The sequence below is a fragment of the Zychaea mexicana genome, assembly GCF_025766255.1.
Source record: "Zychaea mexicana strain RSA 1403 chromosome Unknown BDB00scaffold_12, whole genome shotgun sequence".
Lineage (NCBI taxonomy): Eukaryota > Fungi > Mucoromycota > Mucoromycetes > Mucorales > Lichtheimiaceae > Zychaea > Zychaea mexicana.
Genome location: NW_026516675.1, coordinates 295,249 through 320,631, shown reverse-complemented (window position 1 = coordinate 320,631; position 25,383 = coordinate 295,249). Strand labels below are relative to the sequence as shown.

At 39.0% G+C, this 25,383-nt stretch overlaps 5 protein-coding genes across 5 annotated transcripts; 2 read left to right on the top strand and 3 right to left on the bottom strand.

Annotated features, from left to right (window-relative positions):
• Window positions 1–455: 455 nt before the first annotated feature.
• BDB00DRAFT_757759 (uncharacterized protein) lies at window positions 456–731 on the bottom strand (the record flags this gene model as incomplete). The annotated part of the gene is made up of 1 exon (XM_053119007.1): window positions 456–731. A coding segment is annotated over one exon (276 nt), but the record flags the coding sequence as incomplete, so codon positions are not given.
• A 3,768-nt stretch (window positions 732–4,499) lies between these two features.
• Window positions 4,500–6,388, bottom strand: BDB00DRAFT_807335 (uncharacterized protein). The gene is made up of 4 exons (XM_053122326.1): window positions 5,747–6,388; window positions 5,433–5,511; window positions 5,131–5,391; window positions 4,500–5,052 (listed from the first exon to the last, which is right to left on the bottom strand). The coding sequence occupies exons 1-4, from the start codon at window positions 6,295–6,297 to the stop codon at window positions 4,735–4,737; spliced, it is 1,209 nt and encodes a 402-aa protein (XP_052983086.1). The 5' UTR covers window positions 6,298–6,388; the 3' UTR covers window positions 4,500–4,734.
• Window positions 6,389–14,884: 8,496 nt separating this feature from the next.
• Window positions 14,885–16,764, bottom strand: BDB00DRAFT_926393 (uncharacterized protein; the record flags this gene model as incomplete). Its single annotated transcript, XM_053128842.1, has 2 exons — window positions 16,668–16,764; window positions 14,885–16,579 (listed from the first exon to the last, which is right to left on the bottom strand). Exon 2 carries the CDS (start codon window positions 16,562–16,564, stop codon window positions 14,885–14,887), a length of 1,680 nt encoding a protein of 559 aa, XP_052983085.1. The 5' UTR covers window positions 16,565–16,579; window positions 16,668–16,764.
• A 4,181-nt stretch (window positions 16,765–20,945) lies between these two features.
• Window positions 20,946–21,813, top strand: BDB00DRAFT_926392 (uncharacterized protein; the record flags this gene model as incomplete). Its single annotated transcript, XM_053128841.1, has 1 exon — window positions 20,946–21,813. Exon 1 carries the CDS (start codon window positions 20,995–20,997, stop codon window positions 21,811–21,813), a length of 819 nt encoding a protein of 272 aa, XP_052983084.1. The 5' UTR covers window positions 20,946–20,994.
• Window positions 21,814–22,142: 329 nt separating this feature from the next.
• On the top strand, window positions 22,143–24,664 carry BDB00DRAFT_807325 (uncharacterized protein). The gene is made up of 2 exons (XM_053122325.1): window positions 22,143–22,895; window positions 22,988–24,664. Exons 1-2 carry the CDS (start codon window positions 22,184–22,186, stop codon window positions 24,247–24,249), a joined length of 1,974 nt encoding a protein of 657 aa, XP_052983083.1. The 5' UTR covers window positions 22,143–22,183; the 3' UTR covers window positions 24,250–24,664.
• The last annotated feature ends 719 nt before the right edge of the window (window positions 24,665–25,383 follow it).

Sequence of the window (25,383 nt, the reverse complement as noted above, 5' to 3'; positions counted from 1 at the left end):
AAGAAAAACAATTTGTTTTTATTTTTCTTAGCATTTATAAAATATTTAAGAAGATTAAAAAATTGAAAAATTTATTTTCTTTATATATAAAATTTTGATTTAAAATAAATCTATACTTATCGATCTAGAATTAAAGAATTGTTATTGTTTAGTTCCCTATCAAGAGGTATGTAGACTCCGTCTCCTTTTGCATAGGCACTTATGGACTACATCTCCTTCACAATACATCTCTGCAGATTTTAGGGTAATAAAAGCATGTTTATTTATTTTTATTAATCACACAATAATATGCAGCTTGAACACTCTTCAACGATGTATATTTGCTGAATAGGTCAGTACTTTCTCCAGCTTCATAGCAAGCTCACTAGTCCATTTTGGTTCTGTGTTCTTTTCTGTAATTGTCTACAAATTGCCAATCACTGAGGTAGATAGCAGTGGTGGTACAGGATGCTCTTCTATTGCCGAAGTGCTTGTAGATGATATAGTGGTATATATATAGTACATAACTCTTCTATTAGCTTCAAACCATCTTGGAGACAGTCTTTTGTTCGTTTGTGAGCTTGAAGTTCAGAAACGTCCTTAACTAGTACTGATAGGACCTGAATAGATTGCGACACTGCCTTACTGCAGATGATGTCATTGGCATCCTCTCGTACATCTTCCTTGGCTGCTTCGTCTTTAAATATTTGTTTGGCAACCCTGTACAACAGTTTTATTGTAGGATTGTCCCTTTTTGCAATACTTAAGACAGTCAGTTTCTATTCAAAGAATAAATAATATTTATATACAAGCTTAAATTATAAAATAATCCAATTATTACAGTATAGATAGTTTTTATTTGTATTAAAAGATATATATATATTATTTTTTTTATTTAATATTATATTATATAATATATAGCAAATAAATTAATTTACAAAAAATATTTTTTTCTTTTGTTTTCTAAGTTATCATAGAGTCAAATATATATTATTACTGTAATTATAGATTGGAAAAACTAAGAAAAATTTATTATAAAAGTATTGAATATTTTGTATCAGAATTTTAATTCATATATAATTAATTTAAAAATTGAATTTTACATTATATTATAAATAATATGTAAATATAGCTTATAAACTTTTTTTATATATTGTATATTTAGATTAAACTTGTATCCATACTTATTTTAGTGCTTAGACTAAATAAGGGGAACTATTGTTTATTGTAAATAATCAATATATTTGCAAAAATTCGAAATGGCTTATTTGTAAAATATACCTTACCATGAAATGATAGTTGTTGTGTATAGGGATCGCAATCTGACCCGCAGGTCAAAACCAACCCGCGGGTTGAGGACGGGTCAACGGGTCAGGTTGATGCTTTTCTGACCCACGGGTCGACCCGTCTAACCCTTGACCCGACCCGTTGACCCGTCGTGACCCGTGTATACGTATAATATGTATGAGGTACTTATATTTAAGTAGTCAATCTTCTTGTTGGGAAACATCATTAGTTGTCAATATGTCTGCTATAGAACTATAGCATAAAACGTACTTAATTCTTTTTATTGTGGGATTATACTTTATATTCAACAGTATGGGATAAGTAAGCTATAAGCAATATATATGATAGGAGTAAAGAAGTAGCAATAGTGCAATAAGAATATACAATAGAGGGTGGCAGTAAGAGACGCGATTTAACAAAAGACAGAAAAGGAATTGAGAAAAGAAAATCGAAGGAAGAAGAAAGAAGTGAAAAGAAAAGGGAAAAGGGAAAAGGATAAGGGGCATAATAGGGAAGTCGATTTTCAACCACACTTTAAATATTATGCTTTCTTTAAAGCATGTGAGCTCAAGCGATTTCTTTTGTGATGGCACAGAACCCTTTACCTTTAAGAATAATCACTCAAAACGTAGATGTTGCTAGCACTGCTAGGAATTTGCGTGCCATCATCTTAGAGAGCTATATATATATGGAGTTTTGTACTTCCAGCGCTCAAGTTCAGGCTGATCGACACTTCCTTCATCACTACATTGAAATCAGTCTTGACCCGTCAACCCGAGTTTTGACCCGTTGGGTTGAACGCATCGGGTCGGGTCAGTGTTTTCTTGACCCGTAGGTCAACGGGTCAGACCCTTGACCCGACCCGACCCGTCCAATTGCGACCCCTAGTTGTGTATACGTATAAGGGAACATCTAACGTTAGGCTTACTTCTTCTTACTATCCATAGAGTTAGAAACATAAAAATAGGATATTTTTTCAAAACATTGCATAATCGAAGGGGTACTGTATTATGTAGTATCGGATGTATCGATATTATAAAAAACATATAGTAGTAGTAGTGTATATTGAGATATAGAAAATAATATAAAATGATATTCCTTATAAAAAATGCTCATATTGAAGTAGTATAATAACCTTTGTTTGAACCATCAAATGGTTTTTAGGTAAAAACATTTTTTAAATAAAAAAACCAAAAAATAATAATTTTCGTTTCTAGTAAAGACCTGCTAGGTTTTTTTTCCTTATTTATCATTCCATCCCTTTTACAATTCTTTAATTCATCATATTAAATAAATTAAATAAGTAAAAATAAATATTCTTATTTATAAAAAATGAAAATATTATATAATGAACATATAATGTAAGGGTTAATAATAATATATAGAAATTTCAAAGTTAAATTAGTTATTTTAATATTAGTCAGAACATAATCTTTAGTAATTATGGAAGATGTAGACATTTATACTCAAAAGTATTGAGTTTTATAATAAACTTAAAAAAACTATCATTTAACTATTAAAAATGTTTATTTATATATAATAAAATGAAAAGGTATATATATTAAATATCTGTAAGGTATTATTTTTTTAACTCAAATATATTTCTATAGAAACAATTATATGTTAAATTAATTGACCTTTTTTTTTAATAATTGTATTTATATTATTATTACATATGTATTTATATAAAATTTAATTATAGTTTTTTAAATATTCTATTATTATGGTTTATTCTGCTTCGGTAAAGAATGGCTAAGTGCTACTAAAGGATGGAGGGGTTGATAGTCCAAATACCCAGAAATGGTTGCTCCACTGATGAAATAGCACTCTTGTGCCTAGCATTGACAATGTACACGCTTGCAAAATGGCAGTGCCTCGCAATTGTATGTGAGATTCTTAAATTCCTGGTTTGTGTGATGAATACAGAAGACAATTGCAATCGGCAACAATGGTTGTTGCTTTCAGATCATTAGACAATACTTGTTGAGACGATGGGGAAAAGCACTATTGGCTGCATATTAGACTTCGATGAGTATAGGTGGTAAGCTTCTAGCTTGTTGGGCAATATAACACATCCAACCTTATATAGTTTGTCCACTCTGTAGGTTTTGTGTTGTATTCATTGTCAGCTTGTTTATCTGTATGAAAAAATGATCAAGTATATTATAAGAATAGCTCCTAGGTTTCAAAAATACATAAAATATATTATTTTGAATTTTGAATTTATTTTTAAAATTGAATTTATAGATATATATAAAATGAGTGAGATGGATTTTGAAAACATAATAAATAATGATTTGTTTTTAAAAAATATTAAAAAATTGTTTATAACAAAGCAAATAGAGATTCATAATATAAAATTATTTAATATTATTTTTGATAACAATATTAAAAAGTTCAATTTTGAAATAGTAAAAGATAAGAAAATAAAATTTCAATATAGATATAAAATTAAAAGAAATAAAAAGAGAATAGATGAAAATAAGAATCAAAATAAAAATATTAAAATAAATCATTATAATATTGAATATATGAAAAAGATGATAATCCCTCAACATCCGATTCTATAAATAAAATAAATGCTTCTTCCTATAACATTTTTCAAAATAATCTAAATAATAATAAAAAATAGGAAGTAATCGATATAAAAGATAATAATAAAAGTATTAATAAAAGAGAAGTGCTACGCGTACGAGTTTTTTTTCTTACGCGTACGAGTTTTTCTGAGCGGGTTTTTAAAGTGGTTGTGTTGTGAAACCTTGTATAGCCAATCCAATTGCCGGTCTTACACGTACGAGTTTTTTGCTAAAGGAACTGAACAGCATATGCGTACGAGTTTTTGTCTATCCATCAATCTTCCGTTTTTTTGGATGGCCTTGTCAAAATAAATAGCTATTGTCATACTTCTTGATATACAAACTGCTCATTAAATGGGCGCAATGGATTTATTTACGCTGTTCTTTTCGAGATCTTACACGTCCGTTCTGCCACCATACAGTAATGGCATATATAAGTTTGCATTCGCTTCTTTTCTTTAAGTTCTTGGCCTTTTCCCCAATATTTGATGCCACACCAAGCGATATCAGGATTCTAATCAATCAAGCAATTCACTTGTTCATGTGGAGGAGTTTTCTACCGAGTCCATATAGTTAGCAATCATTTATAAAAAAAGAACTTCGGGCAGCGCTCTTTTACGCGTACGAGTTTTTTTCTATAGTGGTTCCACGCGTAAAACAGCCCTTTAACATAAGCTACTGTGATAAGAAGTCGGTGTTTATGTATAAAAAGGTAAAATCCAAGAGAAAATATAAGAGAATTAAAACGCTAATTCATGTGAGAGTTAATATAAGGTGGATAACAGTAATTGTGTCTGACAGAGAAAAATAGAAATGAAATGGAGGAGAGATAAACAAATGGGTTGTTGCAACAAGAAAAAATCGGAAAAAAGGTAATGAAAGCTGTCAGATACTATTTATACGTTTCTGGAAATACAATGGAACCAAACTGTGCACTTTTCCACATGCGAAGTCGTGCATAAGATGTGAGATCTTCAACGCCTTCTATCTGCATTAGATCCCATTCATTTAAATTTTTGCTCCTTCTACCTTCTTCCAGATCTTCAGCTATAAGTAAAATGGCTGTTTCCGGCGCAAGGATCATTTGGATGTAAGACATGTATGTAAGGCGCAATCTTTCAATGTTGTGGTCTTGGTCAAGTTTTTCCATAAACATATCAGCAAGTGTTTCTGTAATGACAACACTTCCACGAGATCCGTAGTATCCAGGCTATAATTATGTTGCTTGTATGTTAGATTTTATCCACAAGTGATATACACAGCAAAATGATTGGGAAAGTAAACGTACCCGTAGTTCGGAGACGCGACCCAACATGACGCCAATATTTTGTGCATTTTGAGCACCATTCTTCTTGATTGATTTTATGGTGAGGTCTTTGTAAAAGCTTGGTCGTCTACCGTAGAGGATGTCTTCGAGCTGGCTTTTGAAATTATGAATGCGCTTTGGGAGTGCGACAAAGTCGATGGATAACGGATAGAATTCCTCAGTAGCAATGGCTCTATAAACATATTCTATACGATGCGTATAGCAGAATAGCTGTTGTTCTTGCTTTTTAAGACCCAACGTAGAAAAGAACTGTAATTGTCTACGTTCTGCTGCTGATAGGAACCCAGTGGTCTTGACCCGCCATTTGCGTGTTTCCTCAAAATTCGCAGATATTTGTAATTTCTTGTCAAGCTTCGCGACTGCGCGTGGGTATGGAGTTGCCAACATTTCCTTGCAAAAAAAGCATTCTATCACTATATTGACATGCTCCGTTAGTATCGATATTTATATTCAATACCATATAAAGATAAAAACGTATAGAAAAGGACACATACTGCTTCCAACGCGTCCGCATATAGTAGGCTCGAGTACTGCTTGTAGTTCATTCAGCTCGTCAATGTCTAACCGAGCCTTGTACCTGTCATTGACGCTAGCCAACTTGTAGCATGCTACGACTGTTTTGTCTGAATGACAAAGGTCTTCAGGCGGGAACTCGCTTGTAACTTTGTCTTGAACTATTTGTACTTGTTTCTGCAGGTTGTCGATCTGTGCAAGAAAATAGGAATCGTTGTGTTCAACGGTGGCAACAGTGTAAAAGTGAGCGCCCGAATCTGCAGTACTGAATATTTTTGCTTGTAGAACGTAATGGGCATCATCGAACCGGAGGTTGTACGGAAAGTGGGTGTAGGACAGTCCTCCTTTGCCTGCCGGATCCTGGGTCTGTGTTGCACCCAATACAAGAAATGGCGAATATTTTGTTATGGCGTTGTGTTGATCAGCATCTTCGTTACACAATTCATGTGCGCATTTTGATGTCGTTGGTGCCAGGATATGGTGAGCGTAAAACTGGTCCGAGAATTGAACAGGATCTCTTGTTGTTATGCATTCATGGATACAATCGATGTCTAACAAGAGGTTCTTTGATACGGATTCGTGGCCAGCAGGGCACCGCTTGACCTTTGTATACATTGGGAAAAAGTTCTCTCGAAGACGATTGGAAAGATTCCCCAGGATAAAATGCTTTAAAAATTTATGCGGGCTGTCCATGCTCTGGGAGGAGTATTCCGGGCTGCACCAAGCAAAGTTGCGTGCAGTAAGTGCTGCGTTGGACCTTCCAATCTCGTGATTTTCTTGATGATGGTGATGTGTACAAAGCAGTAGAATATCGGTCGGGTTATACACACCACAGCGTATAGGCGAGACAGGAGTAAGGTCAATATACGGCAGCACAGAGTTCCATAGCATCTCCATCGGTGCATCAATGAAGCATGAGTTGTGTGAATTTGGCTCTAAGTATGTTACGTAAGGCACTGCGTTGTACATGTATACATGCAAATATTTGTTTAATAAAGTTGCATATGTATGTACAAAATTTCTTTTTAATGAGTCAGCCATTTACCTTCTTTTAGAGAAAACCTGTTTCGAGGCGCATTTTTGTGTTGATTGGGTGGAACAGTAATTGAAGGAATGATAGCATCAACGGTTGAATTTGAGCTCAATGGTCTGTAGAAAAGAAGCAAGTATTATGTATTAGCTATATGAGCATCGACTTTACAGATGACACGTAAACAAACCAAGCATGCGAGATATACTTACTTTTTACGATGGTATGTAGCAGAGGTACCAGCATCCAAAGGTCGTTTCCTGCTAGACAGTTTCTCTTCGTTCTTTTCGTTCGACTTGTTTACTTTCTTGATTATAGACATGCGTGTCTTCTTCGCTCGATCCTTTGGTCGACCTCTTGCTTTGACATTTTTGGGGAGGTAGACCTTGTCGATACCAGGTTCCACTTTTGCGGTTGATATCGCCTTTTCGATGGTTCCCATGAAAGCATTTAACCGCTGATGATCTTGGATGGAAGTGAGCTTTTCTTGCAAACTATGTATCAGATTGGTCGCTCTGTTTGATAATTCAGCGCCAATAAGCTCCACAGAGTCGAATACTGCAAAAATGTAATATAGTGTTACTATCAGTGCTGTAACGTATTTAAACATATTGATGAATAAAATTTATCTTTGAGATTACTATACCTTCTTCATCAAGGTGCCAAAAGGGATGAATGCTTCCAATTGTTAATTTAGTATTAGCTTGTATGGTATGGCGGCATGGGAGCTTGTAGTTCTGCTTGACCATACAGCAGCAATCAGCGTCCATATCGAGAGAGTTGATGTTCGCATATTCGTTTCGAAGAAGGATTAAACCACAATGAGATATTCTTCTTGCCACTTTTTCGAAGTAGCCGTTAGTGGCAGCGTCACCAGCAATGATTACTGGTCTGTTGATCATTTCTTTGTAAAAAGTACCGGCTTCAGCATCCATCTATAATGTATAATTTATACAATCATATACAGTATCTTATATTAGCTCTTATCATAGGCAGCATATATGTGATATATGCAGAAAGATAACAGAAGTCAATATCGTACTTACAGATGCGCTGCGATTTTCATGTAATTTCTCAAACAAATAAAGCAGAGATCCTGGCTTGCCTAGTCTGCTTTTTAGACTTCTATGGGCACTTTCCACTCTCTGAGTAGTACGATTCCCAAAATGCGCGTACTTCTCGCACCAGGGGCCAGCCCAACGTTCTTTGTTAACCAAAGTCCTATATTATGTAAATCATTTGCATATGAGTTTGTGTCTTAAAGGCAGTGGTCATGATACAAGGAGTGTTGAGAAAAGGCAAAACAACTTACTCGTCTAAATATTGCCCAAGCATTTCACACGCTAATGACTTTCTTACGTGGGTGCGATACTCAGTAACTGCTGCATCAAACTCTTCTTCGCTTCTGCTCCAGAGTAAGTTCTTTATAATCACATCCATGTAGGCTTGATCCGACAGCTTTTTTCCTTGCTTTTTGCTTGAGAATTTGCCCGTATATCTGTCCATAAAGTTCTTCTGAACGTGCCACGCGCAAAGGATCGTGTCGCTCTCCAGAAATACCATTGTAATGCTGTTGATGAGTTGGTTATCTTGGTCGGTTACAAAAAGCTTCGGCTCGCTAGCAATTAATGTGGGCCATACAACTTCACGCAGCTTTTGGGCCATCCAAAGGTACGACGGTTCCTTCTCGTTTGCCATCAACACCGAAGCAACAACAAATGTGCGGAGTCGAGTAGTTCCCAGGTTACTGACACCAACAATGTGGACAAACGGCATGTTGTGAAGATTGGTCTTGTATGTGGAGTCAATAAGCACCACTTCTGAAAATCGCCTTGCCATTACAATCGAGTCCGGGTGCACTACAAAAAGTGCCTTGAGAGTGCCTGTTGACGCCGTCACATCATAATGAATGATATAATTTTCGGCTTTCAGAAAGTCCAGCAACGGAGTAAATTCGCTAGATGCTCCTAAAGTACCAGTGGTCTTGTAATAAAAGTTTTGCACATCCTTGGTCGTCATTACAAATCCATCATGCTTTTTATCAATGATATGCACAACTTCAGGTGCTGGGACGTTACGGCTCATAGATGATAGGGTTCGGACTACGGGTTCGGTGGGTTTACGATGCTGATGATACACCTTGGACAGAGCCTTGACGTCTTGGACAAGTGGATGGTTGTGGTGCACCACGTCACTGGAGTCTTCAGTTGGGACAGTGGTCTTGCCTTTCTTGATACTGTATTTCTTTCCAGAGTGGATACGTACATATCGAACTTCCCATTGTGGTTCTTGACCCAGGACTTGGGACTTCTTTGGCAGCGAGACGGTTACACGCCAACAACAGCCTGTCTTCTTGGTACTCTTGTTGCGCTGACGTTGATCGCCTCGTTCATCGATATACTCCCCTTTACACGTGCACTGACAGTAAACCGTATCTCTAAGACCGTTGATGCTGAAATTGACAGCAAAACCATGTGTCTTGGCGTACATTTGAACGTCCACCTGGATTTTCTCGTAGCTGAAATATCTTCTGCCGATAAGCTCACTCATTCGGATTTGATAGTATTTTGGAAGTATAAAGAAGTGATAGAATAAAAGAAAAGAAAGAAGAGGGCAATGTAAATATTCGAACGACTCGACAGTATATATAACGTCTATTCCCCACGGCCCGGCGGAGAGAAACTTTTAACATTTTTTTAAAACACATGCTTCTGAATATAATATCAAGTAGCAAACCATGTGACATTTATTAGTCATATAGTAAAGTGTCACGGTGCGTTAAATATATGATTCAGCAAACAACATAAAGTAAGTTATGTAGTGTGCTATTCTATAATATTGTTACTGTAATGAAGTAGTAAAGGAGTACTTAAACTTACTATTACTTCCACTAAATATGTTAGATCAAAATCTTTTTACATTTGAAGAGCATATAGTACTCGAAAGTACAGTAAGCAACTATCCTATGAGACTTCCACTTCCTGTGGAGCTGTTGAACGGTTTTCAAATAACAAATAACCCACTGTAACCAGAATAGAGAAAACTCGTACGCGTAAGCAGATAACTGTCAAAACATATCCCAGCTACTTATGATTCACGTGGAACCAGAATAGAAAAAACTCGTACGCGTAAGCAGACAGCTGTCAAAACATATCCCAGCTACTTGTGATCCACGTGGAACCAGAATAGGAAAAACTCGTACGCGTAAGCAGATAACTGTCAAAACATATCCCAGCTACTTATGATCCACGTGGAACCAGGATAGAAAAAACTCGTACGCGTAAGCAGAAAGCTGTCAAAACATATCCCAGCTTCTTATGATCCACGTGGAACCAGGATAGGAAAAACTCGTACGTGTAAGCAAATTACTGTCAAAACTTGTCCCCGCTACTTATGATTTACGTGGAAACAGGTTAAAAAAACTCGTACGCGTAAGCAGAAAGCTGTCAAAACATATCCCAGCTTCTTATGATCCACGTGGAACCAGGATAGAAGAAACTCGTACGTGTAAGCAGATTACTGTCAAAACTTGTCCCCGCTACTTATGATTTACGTGGAAACAGGTTAAAAAAACTCGTAAGCGTAAAAGAGCGCTGCCCAAAGTTTTTTTTATAAATGATTGCTAACTATATGGACTCGGTAGAAAACTCCTCCACATGAACAAGTGAATTGCTTGATTGATTAGAATCCTGATATCGCTTGGTGTGGCATCAAATATTGGGGAAAAGGCCAAGAACTTAAAGAAAAGAAGCGAATGCAAACTTATATATGCCATTACTGTATGGTGGCAGAACGGACGTGTAAGATCTCGAAAAGAACAGCGTAAATAAATCCATTGCGCCCATTTAATGAGCAGTTTGTATATCAAGAAGTATGACAATAGCTATTTATTTTGACAAGGCCATCCAAAAAAACGGAAGATTGATGGATAGACAAAAACTCGTACGCATATGCTGTTCAGTTCCTTTAGCAAAAAACTCGTACGTGTAAGACCGGCAATTGGATTGGCTATACAAGGTTTCACAACACAACCACTTTAAAAACCCGCTCAGAAAAACTCGTACGCGTAAGAAAAAAAACTCGTATGCGTAGCACTTCTCTTAATAAAAATAGTATAATATCTAAAGAACATTATAATACTAGATATAATAATAAAGAGGATAGCTTAAATGAAAAATTTGATAAAATGAATATTATAAACAAAAATTCATTATTAAAAAATGATCCATTATGTAAGAAATTATATAAAAATATAATTCAATTTATTAATGAAAATAAAATTAAGGAAGTTCAAAATAATCAAAATGTGAAAATAATTTTATTAGAGATTAAAAAAGTGCTTAAAACATATGGTTTTTAACATATGAGACTTATTATGATATTCAAATAAATAAATAAATAATATGACTCTTGATGAATAAGTGTTATACATACTGATAACACTTTTTACAATAAGACTTACAACAAGTAGTCTATTGTTCAAAATCTGTTTGCTCATTAAGTCTGTTCCTAATGCATATTTTGGTGACAATTAGAAAGAAAGATTTTCAGTATTGCAGTGGCTTGACATGATATATATTTATGTCACCATAGTTACTTGTAGAGAACAGAGATATATGCATATACACTTTAAAACACCCAAGCATATATACTACCTGGTATATTGAAGAAACATGATAAGTATGTGTTATGCTACTCAACACACAAAGTTTCAATGATCTCTCCCTTAATTGGTGCATAAAGAAGGCTTATGTTTGAACAAGACTTCAAACTCATTGATTTGCATGGATTGCTTGTGATACTCTATTATCCATAGCCTTAAGACGATCAGTCACCTCTTGATTGAAAAAGCATACAGTAGTTTTCAAAGTGAAAACTGTAGACTCAGAGTAAGTAACTACAGTTTTCAGACTGAAAAAATATGGACTCCAGATCGAATAGCTATGGTTTTCATATTGAAAAACTATGATCTCCAAATTGAAATACCATGGTCTTTATATTGAAATACTATAGTCTCCAAATTAAAAATCATAGACTTCAGATTGAAAAACTATAACTTCCATATTGAAATACAATGGTCCTTGAGATTAGAAACTATGGTTTCTAGAATGAAAAACTATGATCTCTGCAATTAAAAAAATTATTGCTTCCAAAATTTAAAACTCTGGCTTCATCTTCATCTATGACTATGACCCAACTCCCCAACATCTGTGTATCCAAAATCGCTCAGATCAACATCTGTACAAGACTCTACTGAAGCGTTTTTGGCAGGACCTAGCGGCACATCGCCTCATGTTTCAGCCGTTTTTTGCACGCCTATGCCTTCCCCCTGACCGCCGCAAAGGGGGGCACTCTAGCACTTCCCATGACACTCTACAACAATTAAACCAACTGATTCTTGCACACCCAGCTATTACCAAGGACAGCACCAAACAATATCGACATTACAATCTTAAACAACGACACCTGGAACCTCCACTTCAATACATCGATTGGAATGGATTCTGGAATACACCTATGGATCATACAACCCACAACATTCTCCTCCGACTATCTCATAACAAGGTCCCATCTTCTGACCTCTTGTACCAAATCACCCCTGACTTCATCAACACACCAATATGCCGCATTTGTCAACAATATCCAAAAACAACTGCATATTCCTTTGTATGGTGCCTGCACAAGAAATCCATCTGGACCTATGTGTGGCAACACTTTATGCACACAGATCCCGATCTACATTCCCCAACAACATTTTTCTTCACTGGACATAAGCCCTACCATTATCTAACCAAAACCACACCCCTACAATTTGACTCTTTAATCATTTTATGTATATGGCGGGCCCACTGGGCAACCATCTTTCATGACATCCCCTTTCACCACCACACAATCGCTACTAAAGCGATTGATCTTATACACAATCGACTAAATATGTTAAAAGTAAAACAGAATACAAGAAAAAAACAAAAAACAAAAACAATGAAAAACAGTAGGAAAACTAGTAACATACATTTATATTTTCTTTTCCTTGATCAAGGACAAGCAATCGCACCTACAGTGCCCACGCGATAACTCGATAACCTCGGTGACGCCCAAATGTGATCGAGTTATCAAAATATCGAGTTATAGTCTTGTGTAACACTAGTATTTACCCTTCAACAAATTTGCTTAATCGGAAACATTTGACCGAGAGTTAAGAGAATATAAGAAGAGAAGATTTTACCAGAGTTATTGGTGCGCGCTTACTTTTCGTTATGACTAAACCTCCTCCAGTCCAACTTTCCCACCAACAAAAATTCAAAATATGTGTACAGAAAGGCGTAGAACCGGATTTGTCTTAACGCGCGCTGGCAGACATAGGAAAGGACAATGGTGAGTATATATTTGAGCCGGTATTGGCAGTGTGGATAACAATAAACTAACCACTGTAATATCTATAGGAAAAGGAGTTTTGCAACAAGCTTCCAGCAGCTCATCTGATGTCGATCACGCTGATGAAAACAACATATATAGCGATAAACTTGACGAGCAAGTATCGCCTTTGCTCTCCATCAGCCATTGAAAATGCTATTGTCAAAGATTTTATTGACGGTCTAGTAGTTGTAGATGAGCAAGATGCTGTAATACAGTCGACCCCCGTTAACGTCAACCATCAGGGTACCAGCAAAAGTGTTGACCATATCGAGGGTTGACGACCACTGGGGGTAGAGAATAGGCAAAATCTCTAACTGCTAAATTTGAAAGGGTACCAGCGAATCGGTTGACGTTATCGGGGGTTGACGTTATCGGGGTTGACGTTAACGGGGGTATACTGTACTCGGGTGCACTAAAGGCGCATCAGAATGCTCACTACAGAATAAGTAGAAAACACACGATGAGCTCCAATTACCGATTTCGTTTAGCCAATTAAGTTTTCAGTTATAGTTTTCGCAGTACTTGATAACTCAATATAGATATGAAAGAGTGATCACGTATCAAGTTATCGAGTTATCGAGATTTACTGCACACCAGAACGGTGACATGAAAAGTCGATTAAATTATTGAATCATCAAGTTATAAAGTATCAAGTTATCGCGTGGGCACTGTATAATTCATTGAACATACTACCAAACCGCTCTCAATATCACTACTCTCCTATCAACCACCAAGTACATATATACTTCCAGTATCTCCCCAACTACCTTATATCCCCGCCCAACTTTGAATCGCTGATCACTATCAAACCTAATCGTTATACCATCTCCTTCTTTGAGCTACCTGTAGCTGTGGGAACTTCCCTTCCAATGAACAAGTCCTCGTAAATAAACTAATTGGAGGTCCGCCTCTTTTACAAAAAAAAACTCTGGCTTCCTTCCCCATCTCCAACGCAAAATCCTGTATATCATCCCCTTATTTCACCTGGTTGAGTAGGAAAAAGTGATGCCCTGGAAAATCGTGTAGTCCGCCATCATTAGGCCTGGTCAAAGGCCGCTGAAGCTTCAAATCTGAAGGTCGTGTAATAAAAACATTTTAGCCAATCATCACATTGAAGAATACGTATCACTTTAAAAGGTAGCTTCAGCTATGATCATTTATGATAGGCACACAAAATCAAGAAATCCACACAAAAAAACTCCCCACTCAAAGCGAAGGAGGTTCTCTGCGCTACAGTTACACTGAGCGTACACGCAATGCCGCGTTCATGTGATGCTTAAGCATAGCATTCACGGATGCGGAGCAAAAGTTCAATGGATATTATGTAATGCGGAGGTGAGGAACATGTAGTAAATGCTGCCAAGTTCAGGAGAAAAAACACAATATATTTAGAATAACTTGCCCAAATCAACTTGAAGGAATAAGGGGTTAGAGAGCGCACATCATTGTGGTAGCGCTTGTGCGAAAAGCAGCAGATTGTGCGAAACTCACCGACAAGCTAGCTGCCCTTTGTGCACCGAATTAGCGGGCAAGAAAACGACAGGACAACAATGGGATCTTCGGCACAAGAAATGTCTTATAAACCAACGCACAACAACTGTGATTAACGAGCTCGGTCTATCTCGGTCGCTGCTGATTGATCAGGAACGGGTCCTCCATCCTGCACTCAATAGTCCTACATAAAACGAGCTGCAATACCATGTGTTGTTGATAGGTGAAAAGTTTATAAGGTTGTTTGTATACTCTTAAAGCTTTTTATTCGATGACAAACTCTTGTACGTCGTTAGACATTGATGATATGACAAACTGATCTAAGTATACATGTGGATCGAATTTTTCGCCGACTGGGGAGTAGTTTTCCAAAAAGATGCCAATTGCTCTATACCTTCCGGTACTTTGACACTTTTTGAAGACAGGAAACAAGTATTGGTGCTGATACTGGCCTAGGGTATAAGTGCGCAACTTTGCATCGTGTAATTCATGGTCTGCAGCGGAGCAACCAAAGAGAATAGGCAAGATGATACATTCTTCGCAGTTTTCAGTCAAGGAAAGTGGTTTAGGTCGCTGTGTACCAGTAATTTGTCGGCATTGATGATAATGTGTGGCATTGCAGAAGGAATGGTGGAGCATATCTGCGCGTGTTTCCATCAAAAGCGCGTCGTTGTTGTCCGTCGCAGCGTTGGTTAAATGATCTGATTGTCCGGCCCTCCTACGAGCTAAAACTTTGTCGATAGTCAATAAAAGCTCTGAGCTGGCTTCATTGGTACGGGGGACCTCGTATTGTATGACAGGGATCTTCAAGTATTTGGAAACTATATGCAATTGCATACTATCGGTGATACGATGCGGTGACTGCAAGGATGTAGCAACGACAACATTGTCGATTGTATGGAGTCCATGAACACCAGTCCATGAAGGTAAATTATGAGCGTCCATGGCACTTGGAACACTGTTTCTACCATCGATTTCCAAGGGTGAGCCAAAACACAGCGTCGAAAGATCATTTGTCGCAATAGTTTGGTAGAATGTGTTGAACATGGTTTTCTTCTCGATACTGTAACTGATCTCCATATGATTGAACATGTCCGGAAAAACGTTGGCCAAGGCAAAGATTTTGTCATGCTGCTTTGAGCTCGTTCGAAAATGCGCCTCCCTGAGAGCCTGGTTGACACTTTTTCTTTTATCGCCGTGTCGACCGCCAAGATCAAGCATCCAAAGCGATAGATTGTCGATTGTAGTCGGAATTTCACTATTGAGGCTATGTTGCCAAAAGTTTAAATTCGTGCCGACCACCAAGATCCGTTTTGATGTCAGTACTTCTTCGAGTGTCCAGCTTCGCTTCCACCATGCGGTGGACACCATGATGGCCAAAGCCAGGTGTCTAGCTTTGATTCCAAATAATGGGTCATATCGTTTGAAATCATTGGCGTGTCGAGCCTTGATTTCGGGTACTAGCGCTACAGTGTAGCATGCATCACCGTACACACGATACATTTGCCTTATTTCACGCAGTCTGGCTTGTTTGTCCTCCTGGGGGATACATACTTTGTCGTACCAAAGATATTCGATTTGAAAGTCATTGCATAGCTTCTGCAGGAGTTTTTCGAATGTAACGTGCTTCACTACTGCTGGCTTTCTGCGATATCTTCTTTTGCCCCTTCTACGCTTCACTAGTTCGGTGATTCGATGACGACCCTTGTCAATGCATTTGTATTCGTCCCCGTTCTCTTCGTCTCGTATTATTTCGCCTGATTGCTCCCAGCAATACGAGAGTGCGCAGTAGCCATTTACAGCTTCTTTGCCAGGAACAGTTTTCCAATCGGACGATCGGATAAGCCAAGTGGGTCGGTACTTGCCAGCAACAGCATTGAGACGATAGTCTGTTGTGTTCTCGACATCTGCTGCTTTTTGATCTCGACAGTATTCTATGTACATTTCTGGCTTATATACCTGATACGAATATATAGCACTTCATTTAGTTGATTGTACAATCTTGTGTAATTGAGCCTTTTTAAAGATCGCAAGTACTACTACTTGCCTTAAAAGTTATGTAACGGGATGTATACAGTGAAAGTTGCTAGTATGTACACTCTCGTAGTTGTGTCTGTATGCTTTGTAAAATGTGTAGATTGTATGGTTAAATGTGAAGGAGAAAAAAAGAAGGGAAATGACTCGTGCTATATAGTTGTTGAAAAGGGAAAAGATGATCTTACTGACGGCGCGCCACTAAGGAATAATGTACGACCTTGAGGTGTCATCCCGTGGTTTGGGATTAAAACACCAAGTGTTCGGCTTAGCATCAAGAAATCTTGGATAATACCTTTCAGCTGAGCGGTCTTTAGCTGAGCAGTTGGGAGAAGGAATCACCAAAAATAGTCCCTTCAACAAAGAAGACGTACCAGTAGCACCAATAGCTGCTTTCATGTGCACTAATGTTTACCAATAACGAAGCGATGAACATGCTTTTTGTAGTACATAGCTCAAAAAGGCTTAAAAGATGCTACATGTGCGGTATCTCCCTTATTTTTCAACCCGGGTTTTAAATGATCGCCACCCCTGTACTACATACGGGGCCAATCTTCTCGGCACATCTGACATACGACTTTTGTTATGCTAAGCAATTTTATGTGGGCATTTTTTATAATGGTGTATCCTTTTTGGTTACTGGGCCTTAAAGAATTAAAAGTACATCAACCAAATGAGAAGATCGATATTTTGATGCTAGGCACATTAAGGGTTTCTTCATAAGAGCAACATGATAAAAGAAGTTGCGAACTCGATTTGTTAAAGGTAAAGGCATAAGCTGTATATAACGTGGTCCATGCAAAAAGTGAACCCGGTCGAACCCTTACACCTACTCATGCACCTGACCCATTGAAAGGTGCTCATCATGCCAATTTTTTTTCTTGTAGCTAGGTTAGAAAGCGCTAAAGCTCTATTGCCGACGCTGATCGTTGACAAATTAAACAGCTTGTCAACAACAACTATATTCAGTAATTCAAAAATTCTTTTTAAAACATGCAATGATACAAATCGTGGCTGACATACATACCTGTAAAGAGCAACTGTGACTAATCTGCCAAAGACTGTGTATGTAGCCTGAGAAGTGTAAGGCACTTACCTCAACCGCATCATCTAATTGATATGTCAACATATAGCTTTCTGAGATACTAATATGGATAAATAAACGAGCTTGGGAACCACTGCTGTAGTACTCAAGTGCTTCATAGTAATAATTAATAAAAGAAACAAGCTCAAGATGGAAACTTGTAATCAATAAAGGAGAATTTACCAATTACGGTCACAACAATGAAATGATTACGGCGTTGATCTTCTTTTATTCTGACTTTAAAAACCATCTTTCTTCTTTTTCGCTTCTTCTGCTTATTATAAAATACAGTGCTGCTCATCGATGACAATTCCGTCGCTTCTTCCTTTCACTGACCTTACTTTTCGCATCCAGTTGACGGTCAGCCACGACTCTATACTGGATGGAGAAATGTTTTTCAAGTCCCACATGAAAGTATCGCTGGTTATTTTATAAATCCCCCATGAACCCGCCCACTTGGCAGCACTAGACGGCAACTTTTGTCGTCACTTCTTTAACACCGCCTCTCATTAAAGATTGCAAAGGCCGTGATCCAAAGAATACGGATCTTGTTGACGATGGTGGTAACACTAAACTATCGACGAGACAATGACTGGCGGGCTACATCGGCGCCACCTTCCAATAGCAATAGGGATCTTTTTCACACAAGTAAGCACTATGTTTAAATTGAAAAGGAACATCACTCGAGCGATATGTACGTACTTCTTGTTGACTGATCACTACAATTTCAATTCTATATTGTAGAGTCCCAAGCTCGGCGGTGATGGTTCTTGTACGGCAAGCAAGTACCTGCACGCCAAAGAACCAGACCGCCGCCGCAAAGAAAATACTTGCTTGGAAGCGGTCCCCGTCCACCACACAACATACCATTCTCCCTTCACTAGCATAAACTTTTCCCACAGAGGTTTTTACGTTATTGCACCCCCCCCTATTACATATATTTCTCACATCACATCCTGTACCGCAAGGAAGCGACCACATGCCCTATCGGCGCCGGTCCATTCAGTCTTCCAGAATAAAAACATCCATTCTAACCTACTTTACAGTCTGACCAAGATAACGCTTGGATGAACCTCAACAATATGGCGCATACTGTAATCGATAAAGCATTATAAACTATAAACGGCCTCTGAAAGATCTGTCGGAAGAGCAGAGGCGAGATGAAGCCGGTGGTTGGGACAATGCTGCTCTCCACAGACCCCATTACACCAGGTAAAAGAATAACTTGAAATTAATATATTTTCTCCAATCAAGCTCTATTTTCGTTTCTACAGCAGACAGTGGCTTACAGACATGAGCAATTGCAGCTCCATGTCTTTTGGTCCTCTTCTTAACGCACTATCAGCCTTCAAAACGACCACTTTTGACCATTACGGAGGGGAACTGTTTTGCGAGCAGGTATTGCATTAACAGGGATGGTATGTCCCAGCGCTATGGCTGAAACCAATACTGATTCCGGCTCATGCTTGACATAATGAAGACATTACCATTCAATGAACCTCCCAAGGAAATCGAACAAAACCGTTTCGACGTGTGCCATGCCCTCCATATAAGACTGTTCTTTACACATGACAATATAATATTTGCTTGTTCCACATGGCATCATTTATTTGAGGACCAAGAGGAAACTGACGACAGTGGCGAGTCAGCAAGGTGGGTATCATGGCAGCTTCAATGTCTGAGTATATATTTTAATGTGTGAGGAACCCACCCACATGCTCACTCTTTTTACTTTCAACTGTTTTAGGAGGTTGAACTTGATCAGCCAACGACGGATCTGAGGCTTTTTTTGTCGCAACCAAAAGCTAACGGCTCTCGTGCAGTATGCTTTAACGATGACCATTCATAAGTTGGATGTCACTACATACAAGATACGCTGCCGGTCGCTACCTCCTCTGGCCTGTGGCGCTGCCTTGTTAATTTGCTGCTTCATTTTCAGAAATATGTATGTAATAAAACAAAACATGTTACCCTTTATATACCACACCAGCTCTCTTAACGTTTTTTAGACAGCCTCCCTCTCAAAGAAGGACAATGGTACCACCATAACAGCAGTATTGACCTGATAAGTCTAACATTTGTCAACAATTACAATCGACGTATACTTTGCACTCTGCACCGCGTGTAATGACGCGGAAAAATCTCAAACATGTGTAGGGTCTGATCCTCCTTCTTCAGCACTTCAGTAACGTTCTTTTAATGTCGCTTTAAATTGTATCTATAAAGAAACCCCAAAAGCCTACATTTTATTGTCAAAGTTTTATACAGACACCCTAACTATGTATGAGGATCAACCGTATCAAAATTATCTTTAAGAAACAAGCCAAAGAGACGGTGCAAATTGAAAAGAGAATGCGAGCCTTTTAAGTAAGAGTGATAAAAACGCTGTGTAAATGGTACTACTGTATTATTACAATTATATGAATAGAGTGCTAATAGAATCGTGTTAGTTAATTGCACCGAACTGCCATATCATGAAAAAGTTGTTCCTCTCTCGCTCTGCTCTCACTGTCAGCTTTATTTTTGTTCGCCATGTCCATCAACAATGCCTTTGTCTTCGACGTTGTTAAGCCTGATTAATCTGAAACGTGAGAAATATCGATTCTTTGTAGTCTAGTTACAATAAATCTTTGATGTTAAAGTCTTCGTGTTTGTTGTTTCTCGGTTGTTCTAGTATAGCGCTACCCAAAGCTCACAGTTAGATTATGCTCCTATGGCATTTAAAAACGGAGATGGCACCGTACTCAACGAAGGTACACTGCCCTAAATGGCAAAGCTTTTCTGGGGCAGAGTGCTTAATCGAATACATGTGTGAAGTGTGTGGCAAATGGAGCAGAGAATGAAGCGGCGCCTCAACCCATTTACTGGACCTGAATGAATCGGTAGAGAACAAAAGTTGGCTGTTGCGATCTATGAAGGGTTCTCCAATGCTTATCCTTTCTTTCTACTTTGTACAGCAGTAACAGGGTCTGTAATAAACATTCATTGACCTAATAAGGAAAGCTCAGTATATGTACATTTGGAACCATAATCGAAGGGACTACAAGGGGGTTCTTAAACATAAACTCAAGAAGTTATGTCTGTCTCGCACCTATCGCAGGCCGCGCAGGGGTCACAATGCTGAGCGTTTAAATGGTTACACCAGCCAAAAGTTTAAATCAGGGATTGAGGAGGTCGTCTAGTCTTTCTGTTTCTTCTTCTTTATGCCCATCTTCGTCTTTTTGCATACACTCCCTTTTTCTTCTTTGCAGTACTCATGTCTCTCCACTACCATACATTATCCCTGGCGATCAGGGCAATTGTCACTTTAATAATCGCAGGAAAACTGCAATTGAACCACAAATACTTCTTCCCTATCCTCCTTGCTGCAATTGCATCGACGTTTGCCCTTGACGGCATGATAATTTTTCAAGGATACGACGGCCGAAACATCCTGTTCAACAAACGACACCCATTCCATCATAGCCAGTCTCTGCCACTCGCATTGCAATTGCTGACAATACTCCAAGCAAACCTTGTGTGGTTGGCAGCTGCTGTCAATTTGTTGCTAAGCAGAGAAGGAATATTATGGATCAAGGCACATCTTCGTCAATTTAAAGCAACAGTCATTGGAATTGCCGTTTCTGCCGTTGGATCCTATTATCTGCGTTACCAGGTCGACTTTTACTACATGCAGTGCTTCCAACAATGCATTACGGTTGCTTACGCTGGTGCGTGGGCATATGCATTGCTAGTGCATTGGCGTCATCACGAGCAAAAACAACATTTGTCCGCAGTCCTCTTGGCTTACGGAATCGTCACGTTATTACAACCTGTTCAGGGCACGCTCGATTCTATCACTATCCTTTTCTCGTATCGGGCGCAAGATGCTTTGTTAGCATATGAACCGCTTATCCAGAAACCACTTCCCGTTCTGTCATTCTCGGTCTACTTTTTTGAGATTCAGACACCTCTCATCGTTCTTTTGCTGACCCTGCGCAGCGGTCCTGATTGGGCTACTCGACAAGTGCAGCAGCCGCCAAGCGACATAGAAAAGGGTGCTGTAGCAACCACTGGAATGTCATCAAAACAGTAGACCCTATACCATCCTTTTAATACTCCACCGATATGTATCGTACCCGTACTTTATAATCCTCACTTCCTTTCTTACCTTCCCGCTATGCACTGTATGTAATTTAAATACGTAATATTGAGCCTGCTCACTAATAAAAGTTTTGTTCCTATCGATTTAAAACTTTCACTTTTTTGACTTCTGGGTTGGTCCCTTCAATTTACAAGCTGCATGACATATTCAACAGTAGATTTAAGCATTTACTGAATACTAGACCCTCGAAATAGCATGGTAAAGTCCATATAAGGTTAGATTCACGCGCCATTTTTTATATTTCTTCGCAACACCTTCCTTTTTTCCATTCTTCAGTAACTACTTTTACAAACGTCTGGCAATGCGGCATGACGTTCCTAATCAGTGGGAAGAACTTTTCTGCAACAGCCAACAATCACTCGTCAACGCTTCTTACGAGGATGCCCTTGCGCAGTGTTCAATTGCACTAGACGAATTAACACAAAAGACGGTCGCAACACTCGACATTCGCGCGGCAGCACTTGGACAGAGTGCCAATTATGACCAAGGCTTGCGCGATGCGTTTGAAATGGTCCAACTTGCGCCGAGTTCGTCCAAGGGGTATCTACGAATTGGCGAATTGTACGCAATGCAAGGCAAGCAAGGATTAGCAATTGATATTTACAACAAGGGCATACGAACGGTGCCTGAAACGGATCCGGGTTATGCTCGACTGTCCATACAACGACAACTGTCTCTGGATCAACAAAACTATAAAATCGACTTTATCACGGAACTTCCTTTCGATATTCTTCCAAAAATCATGTATTATCTACCAATGCACATGTGCGTGCTATGCGTGAACGTGTCGCAGTCGTGGCGTGCCCGGATACGGCAATGCTCAGCTGTGTGGCGTAAGATGATCATCGACAATAGTGACGATGACGACGCCAGAGTTTACAACAACCTCTCGTATGTCAGTGACCAAGTACGCGAATTGTCACTGAGAGGATTCGATGAATATGTTCCATCCCAGTTTTTGAAAACGTTGGAATTGGGCCGCTTCACAAGATTACAGTCGCTTGCTCTACGTCGTAAGTTATATACTTTTGTTTTTTGTATTGTACCGTAAAAGAGGAAGAGGGATAGTTATGAGCTCGGCAATGTTTAATCGTGAAAAAACAAGGTATCAGAATCACAAGCGCGAATAATCTACTCCAGGGCTTAGAGCACATTAATGGAACGCTCAAAAACCTGGCACTCATTTCCATTCGAAACGATCCAGTAACATTGGACGCTGTCTTATCAATCTGTACCAATCTTTTGACCTTCAAATACAAAGGGATGGGTCTCCAAATCAGCCGACCCTCCAAATTACCGGCCGCAACACGGATCGTTTCACTAGAGCTCGAAACGACCAGTATTATTCGGGCGGCACAACTAGAGCCACTTTTACGATGCTGTCCAGCAGTCCAGAATTTATATGTATACCGAAGCGAACCATCCGCCATCCGACTGATCGACCAATACTCGACGGCCGGATTGCGATCGCTGGCCTTTAATTTATACCGCATCATGGATGATATCACACATATCGATTCGCATGATTCGAACATGTCCATGATACCCAAAGGGTTACGGAGCCTTCATGTTAGCCGTGTGGAGGCCGTTGCCGCAGTCAACTTGGCCCCGCTCTTGATGAAGAGCAACGATACATTGGAAGAGCTGGTGCTCTATATGGATGATGATGTTGGACCCGTACAGCTATGGAATCCATTGACAACATTTACGCTTCCGCGATTGCAAAAGCTCCAATGCGAGGTACGACCCATGATGCAGCATGTCATTGCAACACTCGTTCGCCAATGCCCGGAGCTCGAGGATGTGACGTTCGAGCATTGTGAATATATCGGCAACGAGATTTTTGGAGCATTGGCAGGTTTGACTCAGTTACGACGGATTGCGACGTATTCAGTGAGCGAGATTAATGAAGTAGGCTTGGTCCAGCTGCTCGAACGACATGTTGCTTTGCAACACCATTCGCCCTTGCGTGTGTTTGAAACGGACGACTATTCCAACATTACAGATGAAGCGCTGGCGTGCCTGGCGGATATACCGACATTGGAAAGGATACGACTCGATGCATGCAATCAAGTTAGTGCGGACGGCATTGAGCTATTCGTGCAAAAGCTGAAACCCGACTGCGCGCTGCAAATTTTGCTGCTGTATAATATGGAGGCTGTTCCGGATACGGCGATCCAAGGATTATGCAAGTTGGAGCATTTGCGTCATGTGGAATTGGTGCGGTTGAAAAGTATCACGGATCAAAGCATAGCAGACCTCGTCTCCTCCAGCTTGTCCCTTCAATCCATGTGGATATATGATTGTGCGTTGGTTACAAAGTACATGATCAAACAAGCAAAACTAATTTTGGAAGGAAAGTTTTGATGAAAAAATAATATCATTTACTACATTACTTTTTATTTGCTTCTCTGCTTTTTAAATATATGTAACTTCGTGGAGATCTGGAAATGAAGAATTGTCTTTGGTAACACATAAAACAAATTGCACTTTTGTTATTTGTATGGTGACCGGATAATTTAAGCCACGAATGAATGTGGGGTTAACATAGCAGTAACAACCCCGCAACAAGAATGAACAGACAGAAAAAACAGATTTTATGGTGGCGAATGTCGGGGCATAGGATAACCATGATCCTTGTGGTGGCCAAGTCTGATATGTACATCAAAATTATTATTGCAAGATCAACCAGATTTAGCTACAATCAATATTATATAAACAAGCAGAAGATCACCTAGTAAACGTCATTGTATGATGTGAACTAACAACAACTATATCAATACACTAGCTAAGAAGCATTGAATATGTAGCATGTATAAAAAAATATACCCTGAGCTATTGTGCGTGGTTTATGGTTACACGGGGCACCCACTTTTGGGTCCCAATCCAAGATTGTGTTCAGATCGCGTAAAGGAACTACCGAGAAAACGACTGTTTAAGGTTTAGCACGGGAAAGGGTTGAGACAGTGGGACTGATACACGAAACTTTGGATCAGCCAGCGCCATTCGCTTAAAATAGAAATATACAGGAACGCGATGCATGAAGGAATGTGGTCCCTTCTTTTTCGAGTCTTTGTGTGTTTTAAGCCATTGTAAAGAGCGCAGTGAATTCATTTTTCCCAAAGAATTTTTGGGTTGCCCCTGGCGCACGGATGATGGTAAAATTAGTCGGGACAGAGTTAAAAACCGTTACACGGGAGTCTCTCCGAAATCCCAACAGTTTGGCGGCGACCGATTTGTTTTTCCAACTGTTTGAATCGAATTAAGCAGAGCATATATCAAAGCAGCACGTATATACTCTCCGAATTGTGAATGTAACGAGTGCGGTCATGCCAATTAAGTACGAATTATTTGTACGAAAAGAAGAGAGCAAGTAAATGTTTGTTGAACAGGAACTTGTCGTTTTTTGATCTAGAGGAAATTTTCCAAATCCTGGCCCGATCTTCGCCTCTTTCTATGTAGAGAAGTTTACATTACCCTATCTCTTTGTTCCACGCTAGT